The 18,679-nt window shown below is 42.7% G+C and overlaps 1 protein-coding gene across 1 annotated transcript in view; it reads right to left on the bottom strand.

Moving 5' to 3' along the window:
• man1a1 (mannosidase, alpha, class 1A, member 1) overlaps window positions 1-15,619 on the bottom strand; it is a gene marked incomplete at both ends in the record, with an annotated part of 112,222 nt that extends 96,603 nt beyond the window's left edge. Inside the window, one exon of the mRNA XM_079216299.1 lies at window positions 15,110-15,619. Within this exon, the coding sequence (XP_079072425.1) occupies window positions 15,110-15,619 (510 nt within the window). The remainder of the gene's footprint in view (window positions 1-15,109) is intronic.
• Window positions 15,620-18,679: the final 3,060 nt, after the last annotated feature.

Genomic DNA, 18,679 nt, shown 5'->3' with positions numbered 1-18,679 from the left:
CGCCGTGTTGCTCAATTTCACTGACAATTTGTAGAACCTTAATCATGTGTCAAACAGACAACATGATGTTGAGTGACCTTTGACGGCAAGTAGCATCCATGAACATACACTTAAAAAGGTTCTTGGCTATAAGAACAGAAAACACTTAATTGCTATGTGAAGATGAAGACAGCGTCGTTGCGATAAAGGAAAGGTAAACACTGTTGCAGTAGTTTGCACCGCTAGCTGAGAGCTGAGCTGTTCATTGTTGAGAGCCGTGTGGAGGCAACAGAAATGCTCTGAAATTAAAATTCGGTACCATTATTTCCGATGGATAAGATGAGAAATATTGATGTAATTTCTTTTTTACATAAACAGTCAGAGAACATGGAACATGTTGGTCGTAAACACTCACACCCTATCAAGAGATTTCCAGGCCCTCAGCTGATACAATATGCAGGGTGGTAGAGCTTGTAGAGTTGAAATGCTAGCCCTCACACAGAAAGAGGAAGGAAGGAAAGGGAGATTGAAAAATAAATGGAGTATGTGATTGACAGCCTATGATTCCGGGCATTAGACTGAATTGGATTAAGGAAAGAATCAGTGGACCGTGACCCCCGCAGCGCTCGAGACACGTTGGTATTGAATATCTAAGAGCGGTTTTCCTCCGTCTCCATCTCTGGGCTACAAGGCCTGGTCACAAAACACTTCAACCCCTCTGGAGGCTCACAGCCGAAAGGGCGAAATCTAGCCAGCTCAAACATTTGTAGGCAATCAGCCTGTTTGTGTCAACACCTAGAAGTTTGTATTTGCCAAGAATAAATTGGCAACTTTTTGGCGCGACGTGAAATGACAAATTGATGTCCGTGGCCTTTGGACGGGCCGTTTATTTTGCATGAACGGCACAGGCGAGCCACTGCAAGTGGAGACAGGTGGGTCAACTTCAAAAGCTAACCGCTGAATGAACAGGAAAACTGAGTATATGGGAACATAACCCTGAATAAGAAAACATGATAGCACGATACACAATGAGCCAAACTACAGATGTGTGCATAATGGCTTGAATTTGGGCTCACATCCCAGGTGATGTCAGCAGGACAAAAAAAATGCCATTTGGGTGCATTTTCATACCCTGTCCCAAAAAGAACACTGCCAACATGAACATAACATGAAAAAAAGTGACACGATTTATTCAGCTTCAGGTTTTTGGGGGGAAATTTGCGTTCATTACTCTTTTTTTTTATTCCCAAGTCTGCATGCAACTGCACTTTAATGTCCCAGAATAACAGTTAGCTGTAAATCCTGTTGCCGTCTTGCGGTGGACTATAAATGTTCAATATGTTCTGCATTTACGGTGCTATTTAAACTGATGTAGAGAAGATCTATCTGCAGTAAACGCGACAATATGCATCACTCAGTATTGAGTATTTATCCCACCCCTAATATGACTTAATGACCTTGAACTGTACTCTAAATCGAGACAAATCAATATCTTATATATCCCCAATTGTGCTCCTCCTCCTCCCACTACCTTTTACTGTGTGCCACATACTCAAATTCTCGCAGGTCTTGTGAAGCGCATCCAGCAACACTGATCGTGTGCGAGAACAGACGATAACAAATTCCTTCACGTTGAGATTGGTTGGCCAAATATGAAAAGGTTGTGCTGCAGCTTGTTGCAGACTGCTGGGATGAAAAAAGAAACACGGTGCGCCAGTGTGCCACAGATAAAAGGTGTGGTCTCTTTACTTGGCTCCGGTCCAGCATAACAGGTCACACCAGGCCAGGTGATACCGACTCTTGTTTTAAGTTCAAGTTGGAGTTTATTTGTCATTCCAACTACTTAATGGATCTAACCAAACACCGTCCCTCCTCCCTCTAGCTTTGATAAAGTGATTAATTGGATGAACCATTGGCCCTGAAGTCCCAGTGAAACTGAAGTCAGAGAGTCCTAAGCTTCTGTGCCGTGACGTGGTCCACGGCAAAACGGAATATTTGAGCGCTGTACAGTCATGAGAGAGATTTAAAATTCAATCGTTTCGCATTTGATTGGGCCGCTAAAAAATGGGCGGGCTTTGGAGTTTAGAGCGAGAGAAGTGTCGGCTCCACACACACCTCCATCACCGGTCGCTGGATCAGTAGGAGGAAGAGGAAGAGAGAGGGATGAAAGACAGGGATTTGGTGTGAAAATACTCCGACACTGATTTGCCATGTACTGTGACAAGAGATGAATGAAAAATGAAAACAGGGACGCAGGATTTAAACTAGAAAATATTGTTTGATTGTATCGGGTCTTCTTCAAACATTGAGTTCACAATGTGATTTACTTAATAAAGTGTCACCACACGTGCAAACGTATTTTGTCACGGGTCTGTTTTCAGCTCCAGATAATCTAATGGTCTTTTTTTTAATGGTTTGTTTAGTTTTAGAAATTAGAGAATTCTACTAAACCTGTGAAGTACATGTTCACTGAACAGCAGCGATTTGTAAGGTTTCAGGAAAAGCACTGCTCTACATCCATGTCGTCAATGACTCAACATCATTTAGATTGGTTGTATGATCACATGACTAAAGCATACCAAGAGAAAAGATTGCGTGACTAAAGTAGTGAGTTACTCCCGGACGGAATTGATATTAAAACGCCTTTACCCAAGACGCTGCTGTGCCGGCCCATTTTAACGCCTCGTTGCTCTTTGCCAACCTCCAACACTCTAAACACCACTCTAAAAACACGCCTGAAGCTAAATGCCAATTTGTCCACCGTGTTTCACTCTCCAATATCACACGTCGTACCCCTGAAGCGATTGTGAATGAAACCAATAACCTCTGGATGCTAATGAGCTAGCAGTGTTAGTTAATGTTAGCTCTGAGCAAGACGAGACAAACTCGCCGAGAAGACGGCGGCTGCTCCAAATGCACAGGGCCTGGTTTATTATAAAGCGATCGATTTTACGTGTGTGTGCGTGTGTGTGCGTGTTCCCCTAAAGTCCCATGAGACTGAGAGGCCGCCCTGCTCAGCATACATCACTGTCTGTAGCATAAGGAATGCTAATAATCCTGCAATCCTACTGCAGACTGCTAATGATCCCAAAAGCTATGCACATGCGTTGTCTGAACCCGGCACTGGCACCTCCTCATTCTTCTCTCTCCCATCCTCTCTCGGATAACGTCCCGGTTGAAAACTGGGATCTGATTATCTCTCCTATAATGGCTCTCACACACTTCCTGCAGATAAAGCCTTGTAGCGAAAGGGGAAAGCAGTTGTGCCCTCTGAGAGGCTGGAAGGGTTTTAACGTGAAACAGATGGAGGGGAAAGAGTAGAGTTTCCATTAACAGCAAACAGCAGCGACAGAGAATTAACGCAGTAAATAGATGCAGGGAACCGGGAGGCTTCTCAGTAAAATACAGTCACATTCGCAAAGTACATGTCTGAAATAATAGCCTGTCTAGAGTAAAAGTGCTTGGCCACTATATGTAGGAGTTCATACTAAGAGCCTAAAAGCATTCTAATAAATGAAGGACACACTAGAAAACAAAATCTACTGTATTTCCAGGATTTTGCGTGTGCCAAGAGAGTAGGCGAGTGAAAGAAAAAAAATTAGAGTGTGAGAGAAAGGGGAAGAGAAACAAATCAGGAAACACTCGTATCTCCCTGGTGCGCCAAATGAAACATGGGCACATAACATTTGTAGAGCTACTGGAATCTGTCAATAGGCAGTTGCCCACAGCAGGAGAAACACTCACACTCACCTGTGGTGTATTGATAGGATTGGGTAAAGAAAAGTGAAGCTCTAAAGCTCCCCATTTGCTGAAAATGTCAGGCTGTTCATGCAGGAGGTCTGAGGGAGGAAACATAATATGAAGCGCCACAAGACTTCCCGTTGCCCAAACCTAAGAAAAATCAATTTCTCTTTGTTTACCTACTTCTAGATTATATTTTGTGATGTTTGGCTCACAGTACAAGCAATACGTCTTTCTTTGGACTTGTTTTTTTTATAGTGTAAGTGCATGTCTACCAGTTTATGTTTGGCTGTTGTCGGGCTACGAGCTCTCCAGAAGCTAAAAAAAAGTTTGTGAAGTAAAAAGAGTGGACTGAACCATCAAACAGAGGCGGTTCAAATGATGCGTGGAGGGAACCGGAGGGGTTATTGGTGATTTCGTTGTCGACAATTAATTTAGCCATTTTACAAAAGGCACTAATTTTATTGAATCCAGTGGGAGTTTGAGGCAGAGCTGCCACTAACAACTAATTTTATATAAATAAACCGATCAAGTTGTTTACCAATTAATCTACTGATCTAAACGATTAATTTTACAAAAAAAATAAATAATTGTATGCCGTTGTATAATGCAGACGAAATGGGCCGCAGCACAGCTGGAGCCAGGCCTATAAACACAAAAGTTTGTCACTGACACAGAGCTGAAGATTTTTTTTTTTTTTTTTTTAAATAAAAAAAATTTAAACATGCATTGGTTTTAAATATTGACGTTCATGCATTTACAGCTTCAAGGTCATCAATTACCCTGCCTGATGACGACGGCTGGCTGGCTCAGTTTTACTTCAATAGAATGATCGAAGGCCCATTTCAGACTCTCACGAGTGCTGTGATTCAAAACAACAGCCTCAAAACATGAGCAACCAATTATGCTCATTTAACTTCTCTGGCACACTTTTAGTACATTAAAAACATTCAATCATCAGGTTTGTTTACCTTCACGCATCACGACACACAAAAATGCTCTTACATTGCTGATGTCTACATGTGAAACGCACGATGCAAGTTTGTCTCAGCTTTTTTTCCCAAATTTTAACGCAACAAGCAATAACTTAGATATGGATTTTAAGGGACTACGAACCCACCTTTATACGACCACTTATCACAAGATAAAACATCTAGAAAAAATAAAGTAAATTCAACCATGACTTTATACTGTATATGTCTACAAAGATAAAGAAATGTCTCCAAAACATTATGATTTCTTGAGATTGGGTTTTAAATACAGTATATTTCTGTCAATGTTTACTTCATCTTTACTCAATATCATGATTCTTTTTTTTAAATGAGTAAAAGGCTTTGCCTTCAGCAAAGTACTGCAGAAACCCCAACGAGACGGTGCATGTATGTCTTTCAGTTGGTATAATATAAATGAAAATGTAAATGATTGGCCCCACGTATTTGCTTAACCCTCATGTCTTGGGGTCATTTTGACCCGAAGACAACAAGTCCCCATCCACACCTAAAGGCTTGCTCGAGCCTTGACCTACAGCACAAACACCAGGAAATGGTGATAACGATCCATCTTATTTGTTTTGCTCCATGGTTTTTCCAAATCAATGTTCAGTGACTATGCATGAGCCGGATCGGAGCTGGGAGGGTAGATCCAGTAACGGCAACGTAGCGCTGTGATGTACCTGAGATTGATACGGCCCGCGGGCAATAAAGCTTAATATTCCACTGTCTCAAGCCTGTGGTGTGTGGGATGCTGGGGCCCGTCTTTTGGTCACAGTCACTCGGGAGTCTATATTCCCTCCCAGCGAGCCAAGAGGCAACAAACACATGACCTGGAACGGGTAGATTCATCCTCAACCTCCCCAGAAACAACCTTGAAACTCAACTACTGGTCCAATCCAGTCGCAGTGACTTTATAGGAGCCGTGCTGTAACAATCCATAATCATTTAAATATCTAAAGCCTTACGGGCTATCCACTAGGACTATATATTTACTGTGACTTTATTACACTATTATAATATACATTATTGTATCTTGTAGCCAGCGCCCTGGCCTACAGGTACAGCAAGATGTGTCTGTCCAGGGAAGATGGTGGACATCAGTGTTCCCTTTAAGCTGCGCGCGTGCATGGCCGCGCAGGCCAGTCGAAGTGGCCGCACAAACGATTTTTTTTCAGGGGTTAAAAATCTTTTTTGCGCCAGTGTTTCTGAGATAGGAGTGAGCCATCTCCGCAATAATAAGATCTTTGATTTGACGTATCGAGTCTTCTTGGCCAATCAGCGTCCCGTTTCTCGACATGCGCTCTCTGTACCTCTGCTAGCGCTCTGCCTCCGTTGGCCCCCCCCAACCCCCGCTGTCCTCCTCCAGGCGCCAGGAGTGAAGCTCGCCTAGAGCGCCACATGAGCCGGCGCTGTTTAGGTTCCTCTTGGCGGGCCCTGCTCCAGCAGCTATAGGCTACCATGGCGAAAAGAAAGGCAGAGCAGGTGCCTCAGAAAAAGGTCTGCCTAACGTTCAAACATGAGTGGCTAGATGAAATAGTCCAAACAGACACAGGTAGGATGAAACTTTCAGACGTATTTAAATATGAAGAATATGAAGTTATTAAATTGTTTATATAGGCTACCTTTAGGAAAAATGTCATTTTACCATGTCAATTTAATAGGCTTATAATTATTGTTAAGCACTGCATTAGCATTTTTCTCTCAATGAAGTTCCACTTAAATGTTGTACCTGCTGAGAAATGACTAAACACCTTTGATACTTTTATTTTTTTATATATATCATTATCAGTCATAACCAGTGAACCAGTCATAACCTCCCCTTATTGAAGTTCAACAAAGATCCTTTAAGTTCAACTAAACTGACTGGTAAAACACCATCATTAAAATGTTCCCAAAGTCCAGCCATTATAAAGGATATTGAATAAATATCAACCATGTATACATATTGATGCATTTGCTGTCATCTCTTTGAATCCCCTATGGCTAACGCAGGCTTGTGGTCATTTTCGGCAGGTCGCGTGGTTGCGAATTGCTCACAGTGCTGAAATGTGCGCTCAGAAAAAAATGTATTTGCTCAGTGCTGAAAAAGAATTAGAGGGAACATTGGTGGACATCCTGATTTATTACATTAGCCAACAATCTCTGGGCGAGTCGTGGTTAGACGCTGTGCAACAGTGATACTGGATACTGGGACGTTGCAGTTGACTTACACTGCAATCTGTAGGTTTCCTCTCTGACGTTGCTTCTTTTGGTTTTTCTAAAAATCAGGTAACGGTTATGCAGCGAGTGCAGTTAGTGACAGTGTGGGCTCCATGGTAGCTCTTCTATTTTTCGAACAGAGCGCACATTCGGCCATTTGAGTTCATCAAAAAAAAAACGTTGCATCTGTTCTTGCAGTATCATTTGATTAAAACCGTTCTGCAGAGAAAAAGGAAACTGGCATCTGGTTCTTTTCCAAATCGACACAATCTGCCACTGCACCGGTCAGGAGCGGAAGCCGGCACGCTCTGTTACGTTAAAGCTGCGTGGTTTCTACTATATGGAAAGAACGTGCTTTAGCACCACTGGTTGGGGTGCAAGATATTAGCTTGTTTTCCAGTTTGAGTTGTACATACTAATTCCAAAAGACCTCCAAAAGATTAGTGGCACAAAAGGTTCGACACAAACGCAGCAACTGATGACTTCGACAACTTTACTAAAAATTAACATTGAACATTTTGAAGACTTCCACTGAATGAAAGGAGTTCCCAGTCTACAGTAACCCTCACACAGTACATTGATGCACATAACAAACATGTGCAGGAGCAGGAGTGCTGGTCATCAGCCACAGCTATTATAGCCATTAGAAAATTAAAGAAAGCACGCACACACACACACACAGACGCACACACACAGAAAGAACAGAAGCGGGACCAGGGAACCAGAGGCAATTAGTTCAAACGGTCGATACCAAAATAGGACTTATAGGCTGCCAAGTTAACCCGAAAAAGGTTAGGGAGGGTTAAAAAACTGAACTGTAGCCTGAAGACGAAAGGGCGAGGAAATGAAATGACAGGCATGTAGAAATGCGAGAGGGCGGGGGAGGAAGAATTGATGTTTCATCTTTGCTCGACAGTTGGCTTTGGACCGAGAGGAGAAACCTTTACAAACGACCAGCCTCTAATCCACGGCTCTCTGAACAGTGTGTGTGTGTGTGTGTGTGTGTGTGTGTGTGTGTGTGTGTGTGTGTGTGTGTGTGTGTGTGTGTGTGTGTGTGTGTGTGGTTGCTTACAGATCCCTCTTTGTAAGTGTGTTTGTGCATTTCAAAGAAGAAGAGTTGCTGACAGAGGTAACGGGCTTTAAGATGGTGAGCTGAAAGGAGTAAATACTGCAAACACACTGTCCTTATGGCCAGTCAAATGCTCATTTGCATCTCATCTGCATACTTAAGGCAACAAGCTCCAACTTCACACGCACACACACAGCTTAGAGCATAAAAGTTGAGTCTGTGTGTATTAATTAGCAACACGTATTTCATTCTACTTTTTTAAAGAAAAATGCTGCCACAAAGATAAGATCTCTCAGCAGGGGTTCTTAAAGCAAATTCCAGGTTTTCCAAAGGGTCCTTGAGGGAGTTTTCAGGGGCACCCCACGCAGAATACAGTGTAAGAGATTACCTGTGTGATTTTAGATTGGAAGACGAATCAGTGAAGACGCAGCTGTCTGTTGGCCTTAATTACAGTGGTAGAGAAGGAATTGATTTCAAGTCAAATTGCTTTTTTAAAATTTGACTGTGGAAACCATTTAGATCATTTTTATTCAAGGTAACTTTGGGGGAATGGTATTGGTGAAACTAAATCCTGAGATCTTGCAGCAAACTACAACTTAATGACTAAAACACCAAATGGCATGATGGCACCGACAAAGAATCTGCTTTCAATGTAGGTTTGTTTTGCCAGGAGTGGGGTAATTTAACAACCTTTAGATATGGATTGCGAGGACACGGGGAACAGTCAAGTGTTTAAAATACAGTGTGTGAAAATGAGGGCAGGTAATGCGTGTTCAGGAGACACACTTTAATGTCTGCTGTAAATGGCCTACTCTGCGATTGGACATTTCACAACTTTCCATAACTGAAAGGACAAACACCAAAGTATAACGGTTTGTCAATTCCTTGGTCGTCGGTCTGTAACTCCAGCACTGATACACCTTTTCATACAGGGAGTGTGAACATGACGCACACAGAAGAAACCCACAGGTTCATCTCTGCTCGTCGGCGTTCAAAGAAACTCCAGTCAGCAATGGTAAATCCACGAGTTTACTACTAAACCACAGAATTACACAGCATTTTATGACATAAAAAGGGTCGGATAAATGCCGCTCAATCGTCGACATTGTTAAATTGGGTTTAAATCTGGAAGAGGTGTCTTTTCGAACCAAAGCTGCGCAGTGTCTGACCTGTAGTTCAGCTTGGTCGGGAGGAGGGTCACGCATACAGGTTGCCCCTCTTTCAGACTGACTGCTAACACGGGTTAAATGGGTGAAAGTGTCAGAAAAACACGCATTTCACTGATTTACGTCATGCTACTTGTGAAAAGAATATTTTGCAGAGAATTCTGTCCCATTGTCGACACATCTCCCGAATTCCCCGATGGGAAAACATTGCTCGATATGTCATAATATTCCAGGGGTGCGACGGCGGTGGCAATCCTGAGACGCAATCTACTTTAAGCTGGTAAGAAACATGTTACTACCGGAGGGGAAAGTAGTTTACTGTGTCAAATAACGCAGGTGTTCTAGCATCCAGCATCGACCGACCCCATCAACCTTGATTTTCCCTGTTTATCAGCCGAGGGGTTTTCATTATCCCCGCCACCCTGCGCCGCCAAGCGAAAGCCCAGTCCTCTAGACTGCGAGGAGAGGGGCTCTCCAGAGGGCCTTTGATTTGAAGCAGACAAACAGATTTGGCTGATTGCGGGATTGTGGCGGTCACTCACAACAAGTCGTTAGTCTATCCTTTACTGAGTGGCTGCCGCAGCCCATCTCTGTGCTCGTCACAAACACAACGCTCAGACCACCACTGAGACCGCAACGCACCGATATCCCTGGATAACTGGGTCAGAAGGTGGCGATGTTTGAGTGAGAGGCGCCTGCCACAGAGCGTCGTCTTCAAATAATTCAAGAAGCTTCCACTAAATAACACCAGGCCACCTGAGGCGCAGGGGATCATGTCGGAGCATGTTGGTGTGGCTGCGTCTTGGTGAACAGAGTTATGGGCTTTACAGAGCTGAAAATGTCCAAGAAAAAGTAGGCAGGGATAAAAACAGCATGTTGTCAGATGCATGTTTTTCTAAATATTGCGAATATATATGTTCCTTGTCACATATCTTATGACTGCAAATGATGTTAGCCTACTTGCACTTTGAATTTTTTGTGCACAAACTAACCACATCCTATTTTGATCCGGGTGTATTCAGGAGAAAGAACCTGAGACAACTGATCCCAGTTACATTAAAAGATCACACTAACATTATACACTGCTTTAATTGGATCTGAAGTGTCGTTTCAAGTAGGGCTGCAACAAGGAATCAATAAAATTGATAAAAATCGATTATCAAAAGTGTTGGCAACGAAATTTCATTATCGATTCGTTGTGTCGCGCGATTATTACACCAGTCAATAAGTCGCGGAGAAAAGAAGAAAAGAGCGGAGCAACTGCCATCGTGTCTGAGATTGGAGTGAGACACAGAGAAAAGCTGAGGTTGTGATCTTCGCAAAAATAGGACATCTTTGATGTGACGTGTCGAGTCTTGGCCAATCAGTGTTAAGATGTCGACAGCGTCTTCATTTCCCTCAAACTTATTTTTAATGGAAGCTAGTCGGCTTGCTATCACGTTAGCTAACGTGTTTGGGTTGTGTATTGCCGTTAAAGTTACTTTATGTTCCGTAACGTAACATAACGTGATGAAACATGCCGTAACCGGTTCAGTTCACGCTGTCACTCGTTAACATTAAACCAGCACACCGGCGGATCTGACTGAAGGTTTTTTCACTTAGCCAACAAAGTGATGTCGTGGTCATAAGAGACCCAGAATGAAATAGTTTAAGGAAGAGGACGCTCTATATGTAGCACAGCCTGATGTAGTGGTCAAAACAGACGTGAAAGGAGCAGTACAGCTTCCCACTGTCCCAGTATTTCATACATAGTGATAAAGCAGGGCATGCTAAATGCAGCCTCTACTCTAAGTAGATCAATTACAGTAAAAAGGACTCACATTTGGCAGATGTAAAGCATACATGTGTATGTTTTTAGTGTTAATCCATTTTTTTTTTATTAACAACTCAGGGATGTTCAAGGAGCAACCTGTTTGTGCACTTTCTGAACATGTTTTGCACTGTCAGTTCTGTTTTTGAATAAAGGGTTGGAAATTAATGTTTTTTTTTTTTTTATCCGATTCATCGGTTAATCGAAAAAACAATCAACCTATAATCGATTATTAAAATAATCGGGAGCTGCAGCCCTAGTTCCAAGTGAACTAACTGAAGCCCAACAACTTGAAATCCTAAAAAAGAAATACACTTCACTTAAAACCGCAACTAAGCCATGGCTCAAGTTGTGACCAGGGATAAGGGGAAATGAAAAACTCCCATATGCTGACATTTGTCATAACTGCTGCTTAATCATACGAGACAAATCCAACACGGTTTGGTTATTCATCCCAACTGTGAAGCTGAACAGGGTTTGTTAAATCCACTTAGCGGTTTCCTTGTTGGAAATATTCTAATGGAAGCTCCCGTATTATAATACCAGGAACAGACGTGTCTTGGATGTTAATGGAGGAGTGATATCTGTTGACACGGAAGCCAACGTTTACTTAAACATCCCCGTGTCAAATGTGCTTCACCGCTGATATGATGTGGTTTGCTGAGAACGTATCCATTTCAAATTTGATCAAAACTACGCTGTTTTACAGGAATGAGTTCCATCCATCCATTCATCCATTATCAGCCGCTTATCCGGGGTCGGGTCGCGATGGCAGGAGGCCCAGTAGGCCGCGTTAGGGTGTTGTTCTGCTTTTACAGTATTAAAAAAGATCATCTTCCGTTTATTATATTTTTAAGGATGTTACACACCAGGGCGTTTTTTCGTTTTTGTCAAGATTAATTTGCACGTCAATATATTTTCCCGAACCGTTGTTTTTGTCATGAATACTTTCACACAGAATGCTGTTATTACCGTGCAAAAATGGGAAGCAATTTGTTTTTCCCGGAACGAGGCATCAACCAAAAACGTGTGGAACTGACGTATTCAAAATGTACACCATAGTGTAAAACAGGGAGGCTCTGGAAATCTGTATTACTCCTTTCAACCTTTACAAAGACCAGGTAGCAGGTCCACTCCTTCTGTTCTTACCTTTCACAATAAAAGCCCGAGACATGTGTATCGCGCAGAGGTTTACCAGAGGGAACTCAAAATCACTCGGATCAGTTTACTAAAAAGGAAGCTCAATAAAATAGTTTGTACCACTACAATTTACCTCGGACAGACTCCCAGAGTTGTTGTGTCTGACACGCCACGTGCACTACTCTCTCTCCCCCCAACTTGTTCATTAGCTGCTTCATTAGGTTGAGAGTTTTGCCAGACGTTTGCTTTTGTTTTCCTGTCATAGAATATTGCACTGTCATGGACCATTTCTGCAACACTTTGGGTGTACTTTGAACCAACAGAGATTAAGATGCAGCTAGTTACAGATGGACACTCTTGTCCTTTCCTCTCTGCGACAAACTGCAACCCTCACAATCCAAGCAGCTGTTGTACAGAAAAGGTGACTGGACGATGTCAGACAGTATTTTTGGGTGGTAATCATTATCCTGACGTGATTGGCTTGATGCTGTTAACGTGGATGCCACTTTAACTAACCTCTCAGTGCCCTTCAAGTGTCAACGATTTTCATGCAGCACCCAATTGGTGAAAATCAACGTTTGTATTGTATATATTATTGTACAAATTCTTACATTGACACTATTGTCAAGGAATCAGCAGACGATCTCCAGCTAACAGCTGTTTATTTTACTGTTTAAAGCACTGTGTGTTTTTACTGCTAATGTCAACCACAGATCACCAGCTGATGAACACAAGTAGCAGGCGAACAACATGTATCGACCTGAATGCTGGAGCTGCGAACATTTTCAAAATGCAGCATCAGTGCAATTTGTGGAAATATTCAGTCTGACGCCTTTGGCACCAGAGGTACTTTTTTTCCCCCAGATTTAAATTAATTTAATATCTGGCCATTTTAAAGAAAACAGCCCAGAGCGAGGCAATCTGTGTTTCCACTGCACTTTATAAACACAGATTGCTGCCTTGACAAAATAAAGAAACCTTCAAAACCGTTGCTTTTTCAGTGGGGGGGCGATGCTGTGTTGACTTTTCTCCCGGCTCGCCGTTGTTGTTTGCAAAGTAACAAAGTTCACATTTTAACTTCAAAAGACCGAACAGAGAGCTGGGAGGGACGAGATTTGGGATTAGGGGTTGTACTAGAGTTTAAATTAGATTAACAAGTATCTTATTTCACCTTAAACACTGATATTAACACCTTCGGGGCTCAATAGAAAGTATATTGTAATGAATGCTTAAGTCGTCATACCTTGGGATTGTGCGTTTGTACTACCTTCGCTAAAATGACAAATACGTTAGATTTGTGATATAGCCTGTGATGACAAACAGTTGGCAGGAGCATGCACACTATCGGTAAACTGTAATTTCTGCTTTGTATAGCTATTCGTTGACACAGTGTCTTTCGACAGCATGACCTTTTAGTGGCAGACGATGTCATCTTAAGGTCAGAAACGTGGCCCAATCAGTATTTCTAACTGTGTATCTTTAATACCAAACACAAGGAATGCTCCACCAGCACATCAGCTCTGGGAAATACTGACCTGCAATTATCTTATTTTTCAAATGATTTTTAATGAAAAGGCAAATATCAGTCCATCTGAATGCCTAGCACCAGCCACATGTTCTCAGTCAGGACACCCAACCCTTATCTGCTCACACACTCAATGGTCCTCTTCGTGAGTCTAGCACTTAACCACCTGAATGAGTAAATGGAAATCACCTCACTGAGCAGATCTACGGCAACTGCTCTTCAAAAGCGCCATGGGAAATCTCCTTTTTTTTAATTTTTAGAAAACTTAAAATATTAATGCCATCGCCATCTAGATTTGGTTGGAATTCATAGTGAGGATATTTTTCGTGTCAGAGAGTTTGAGATCACAACGCCACAGATCATGCAGCAGTGTGATTTAGCACCCTCTGCAGCAACCTGAAACCCCCTGTGATACCTCACCACTGGGCTTCTCACTTATTTCCTCCTCACACCCACACACGGTGCAGTGAAACAGAAAACTGCAGGACATGCTACCTGTTGGTGTTTTTTTTTTCCCCCCCCTCACTCTGCTGCAGGCTACAAGGCTTCAATTTGGCTTTCACCGGTGTGGAATGATGGGACATCATGGGGCCACACAGGCTATTGAATGAAAGCAATATGGGCCTGTGACACCATCTCAGTGAATAAATATGAGGCTGAATTATGACTCAAATTAGTGACTATATTAATCAGAATAAGCATGAATTCGCAGGTTTTATTAAAACACACAATCTTCAGGTTAGCAACTGTGGAGTTCACTTTGAACCCAAGTAATTTATTGAGATCTGTGAGAAGCTGATCTCCATCTTCCACATCGGCACCGTTCCCCTACGTGTTGCCTGATCAGAGCAGGTTTTGAACCGGCCCCGCATTGTCCTGACACGGGGAAACTTGAAAGACAGGTATAGCAGCCCGGAGGAGGGTCGGTGGATCCTGCACGCATTCCTCCCTTTTCCACGGGAACCGACTGCTGTTCAATTTCGTGGAAATAAAAACGCCACGCCGAACTCCGTTGAAAAAGCAGTCAAGTCAATGTGTCAAATTCCCCGGCAGGTGTACGTAGGGGAATCCCAACATGGCGCAAGACCCTCAGCTAAGCCCTGCTAGATGTTTTGCACATTTCGGCTACTGCAAGTGCTCTGCTGTGGTCCGCGTGTATTCAGGAACAAGACAAGTTGTATACTTGGTGCACGTTTATTGCCGCCGCTCTCCGCGAGGTATATCGGCGGGGAGGACTTTCCAGATAACAAGCAAACATTATGTAAAAGTTCAAATTGCATTCGCGTTAGTGCTCCTTGGTGGACTATATATGCGCCGAATTGTAAAGAGGGTATTGGGGATCGTGTAAACTGTTGAGTTATGTTTTACCATGTCTCTCAACTGCCATAAGCCCGAGGAACATTTTTAAAATGCCTGATTTTGAGGGGGAGTTTGGCGGGACGTTTTCCTCCATAGAACGAAGAGTGCGCGAGCTCAACAGATCCTTACCTCTTTGATCTTAGCCCGCCTCTCCTTGGCTTCGGGGTCCTCGGGCTCGTGTCCGGTCGCTCCGGGCGGGCGGTGATACTCAACGAAAGGTAAATTATTGACATCGTTCCCACCTTTACCCAGACTGTCCTTCGCAACTTTATCCTTATCGTTTAAAATGTCTTGTTTTATCTCGTCGGGCCGTTTTTGTAGAGTATCCTTCGCCTCTAACAGAGCTTTTTCGTGGTCTTTTCTGATTTTGGCCAGGACTCTCTCGTCGTTTCCAGCCGAACCGGGGTCGCTGCTGTCCGGACCGGTGCGGGTGTTGGTCTCCACCGCGGAGGAATGAAAGAAAACTCCGCTAAGCAGCTTGGACGAGTCCGGGAGGAAGAAAATGGCCCCGAAACACAGGGTTATAAAAGCGCTAAACACTAATAACAAAATGAATTTCTCTGTCAACCTGAAAGAGGTCGGGCTGGCAGACTTCCGATTCGGGGTCGCGGTAAAAGGCAGAAGAGTTGCAACTGGCATTTTCCCCTCTTCCTTCAACAACTCGAACAACAAAAAAAATGAATTCAAACGGTCGAATACGCTCGCGACGGACTCACTTTCGGGTTATTCCATTCAGAAATCCATTTTCAGGTGATATAAACCGTGTCAAATGTAACGTAGGTTAACTGTTGTAAAAAAAAAACCTCCGTTTAAAAGTTGAGGAGTGAGGCGCCTGCCCATACCGGAGACTCTCTGCAGACAGACCGAGTCCACTGGCTCACACAGGAAGCAACGGCAGATAGGCGTGACTGACAGGCGCGATGAGCTAATCACGTTCTGCCCTGTGAGTGGTGGAAAATCAGGGGGCGTGGCTTCCCAAAGGCTGGGTATAAAGCCTCTGACAGCCGCGGTCACGGCTCCATGTTTCACAAACATCAGGAGAAGGCACAACACGTCTGAGTTTGGACGGAGTTATGTCTTTTAAAGAGTTTTTTTTGTTTGTTATGTTATTGTCAAAATCATATAAACAAAAAATAAATAGTAAACCAAAACCAACAATGAAGTGAGCTTACTTATTCGCTGCTTTTTTGCCTTTTACTCAAAGAGCTGCATCCTTGGTTAAACATGTTTAGCAGGAATCATGTTTGCCATGTTCACCATCCCAATTCCTCATTATAACGTGCTAACGTTAGCTAATTATCCATAAAAGCCAGTTAAGTACAACATAGTAGACCTAAGTGCTAAACTTAAATAAACTACAGTTTTGAAGTACTTGCTTTACTTGAGTATTTCTATTTCATGTCAGTTCCATCCATCCATCCATTATCAGCCGCTTATCCGGGGTCGGGTCGCGGTGGCAGCAGGTTCAGCAGGCCGACCCAGGCTTCCCTCTCACCCGCAACACTTTCCAGCTCATTCTGGGGGATCCCGAGGCGTTCCAAGGCCAGCCGGGAGATATAATCCCTCCAGCGTGTCCTCGGTCTTCCCCGGGGTCTCCTACCTGTCAGTTATACCTCTAATTCACTATAGTTTGGAAGGAAATAATGAACTTTTTACTTCACTATATTTATCTAAATTCTAGTCACTAGTTTTCTAATTAAGATTTTTCAAACAATACGTAGGCACTTGATTATGAAATATGTTTCATACTGTGGTATTAGTACTTCCTTCAGTGAATTAGACTTCTTACATCACTGCTAAATTCAAAGTAAAGCTGGAGTCACTGGGAATGTCATTATTTTTGCAGGTTTTTGGTCTTAAACCAAAGTATTGGACCATTGGAACATTGATTGAGATTCCTCCACTGGGCCCATGGATGTGTCTACCACATTTCATGGCAATGCATGTTATTGAGATATTTCAGTCTGGAACCAAAGTGGTGGACCAACCGACATTGATGAAATGAACATGGGCATTGTAGTTTATTTTGAGTCTATCCCAGATTCAACTACTTCCTGGCACACAGTATAAAGATTTGCAGCACATTCACGGCAGATAATAGTCCACACCAAACTGTTACCTCCTGTTTGAGTAAAGTTAAGCTAATTACCACAGTGTATGTATTTGTGACCAGTTTTTTTTTTTTGTTTTTTTAATTACACCTTCAGGAAATAATAGGCTTGGGGCTGAAATCCATTGACTGGCTGGAAAGTATTGAGAGACATAATAATGCTTACATAATAACACGTTGTTGGTTTTCAGTCATTTCACAGGGATTTATTGACACTAAGTAAAATATCATGCGCGAGGAGAGACAGTTAACTGTGTCGTTTAGCCACGACATTCCTCATCGGCTTTCCTTCTGACCATGTCATGTGTCTGGTCACATGAAAGAATCGGGGCGGGGGGCTTCAACCAAGCGACTGAGTACGGAGCAAATCATGTTGAAAAAGGACCTGAACCATGAGAAATACAACAGAGTTAACCTACTCATCTCGTGGCATCATGTACTCTATGTCAAATTAATTGCTTATTCACAATTCTAAAGAAAACAACCTTAAACTTGCTCATTAAGAGGTGTAGCAAGCTGCCCTCCTCACAATACACAGTTGACTATCATTGAAAATCTCCTCTATTACTTTGTGCGGGATGCTTATTATTATTCATGGTCTTAACAAATGGACAAAAACCCCAACCGCACTACGCACAAATGCATGAATGCACATGTAGCCTTACTGATGAGATCCATGATCTTTGTTAGTCTGTGTGTGAATGCGAGAGATAAATGGCAATCATTTTGATTGTCTCTGTTGGTGACTAATAACGGTGTGAGGAACCAGTCAGTTATACGCATGAAACATGCAATTTCTACTTAAATAGAGGTTGGAATTACTTCACTAATACTAGAGTTTTATCAGAGAGAGAAGGAAGAAGAAAAATCAATCTTGCACTTGGTCTGTGCTATTACAGATACTGATGAGTGCGTGCCCTCTGTTTTCAAGCCGAATCTTCTCGCTGTGATTTTAATGTGGAAACTTAATTTGTTGGCTGTTGAACATTTACATATACATACTATACATCACTGACCATATTGTTTATGACAAATAGCTGCCAGGGATGTACAAATCACCGACGTGACAGACAGAAAAAACAATTCAGACTGAATGCTTTGTTAGCTGCATAATGTACTCCACCTATACTTCACCTGCTGGATGAGATCCGCAGTGATGGAAAGTCTAATCTGGGGATGACAGATGCGTGCAGCCATATTGAAATTGTAATTCTGCGATGACAACGAGGTCTAAATGATGACACGCATCCGTATGATTACTTTCTCACTCTGCGATTCACGGCGAAAATTAAATCTTGGATGAAATGTGTGGCGTCTCAAAAATTGAACGATAAGTCTCTCGCGGCAACAGATTTTTGACGACAGGCGTTCTTTCCTGCGTCATTTCATCAAAGTTGGCTTTTGCGGCGCGATTTGTTGTCAACCTGAGAAGCTGTTGATAATGTATGTATCAAAATAAAAGGACATTTCCCCAATGGTGTCATGGTTTTCTTGGTGTGGAGGAATAAACAATTCCTTGTTGTAAAGCTGGTAAAAACCTGCAGAGAGGCAGCGGAGGGTAGACTTACTTTTAAGGCTCAGACAGAGAA

Source organism: Taurulus bubalis (assembly GCF_910589615.1).
Source record: "Taurulus bubalis genome assembly, chromosome: 3".
Taxonomy (NCBI): Eukaryota; Metazoa; Chordata; class Actinopteri; order Perciformes; family Cottidae; genus Taurulus; species Taurulus bubalis.
This window is presented reverse-complemented; position numbering and strand designations above follow the sequence as displayed.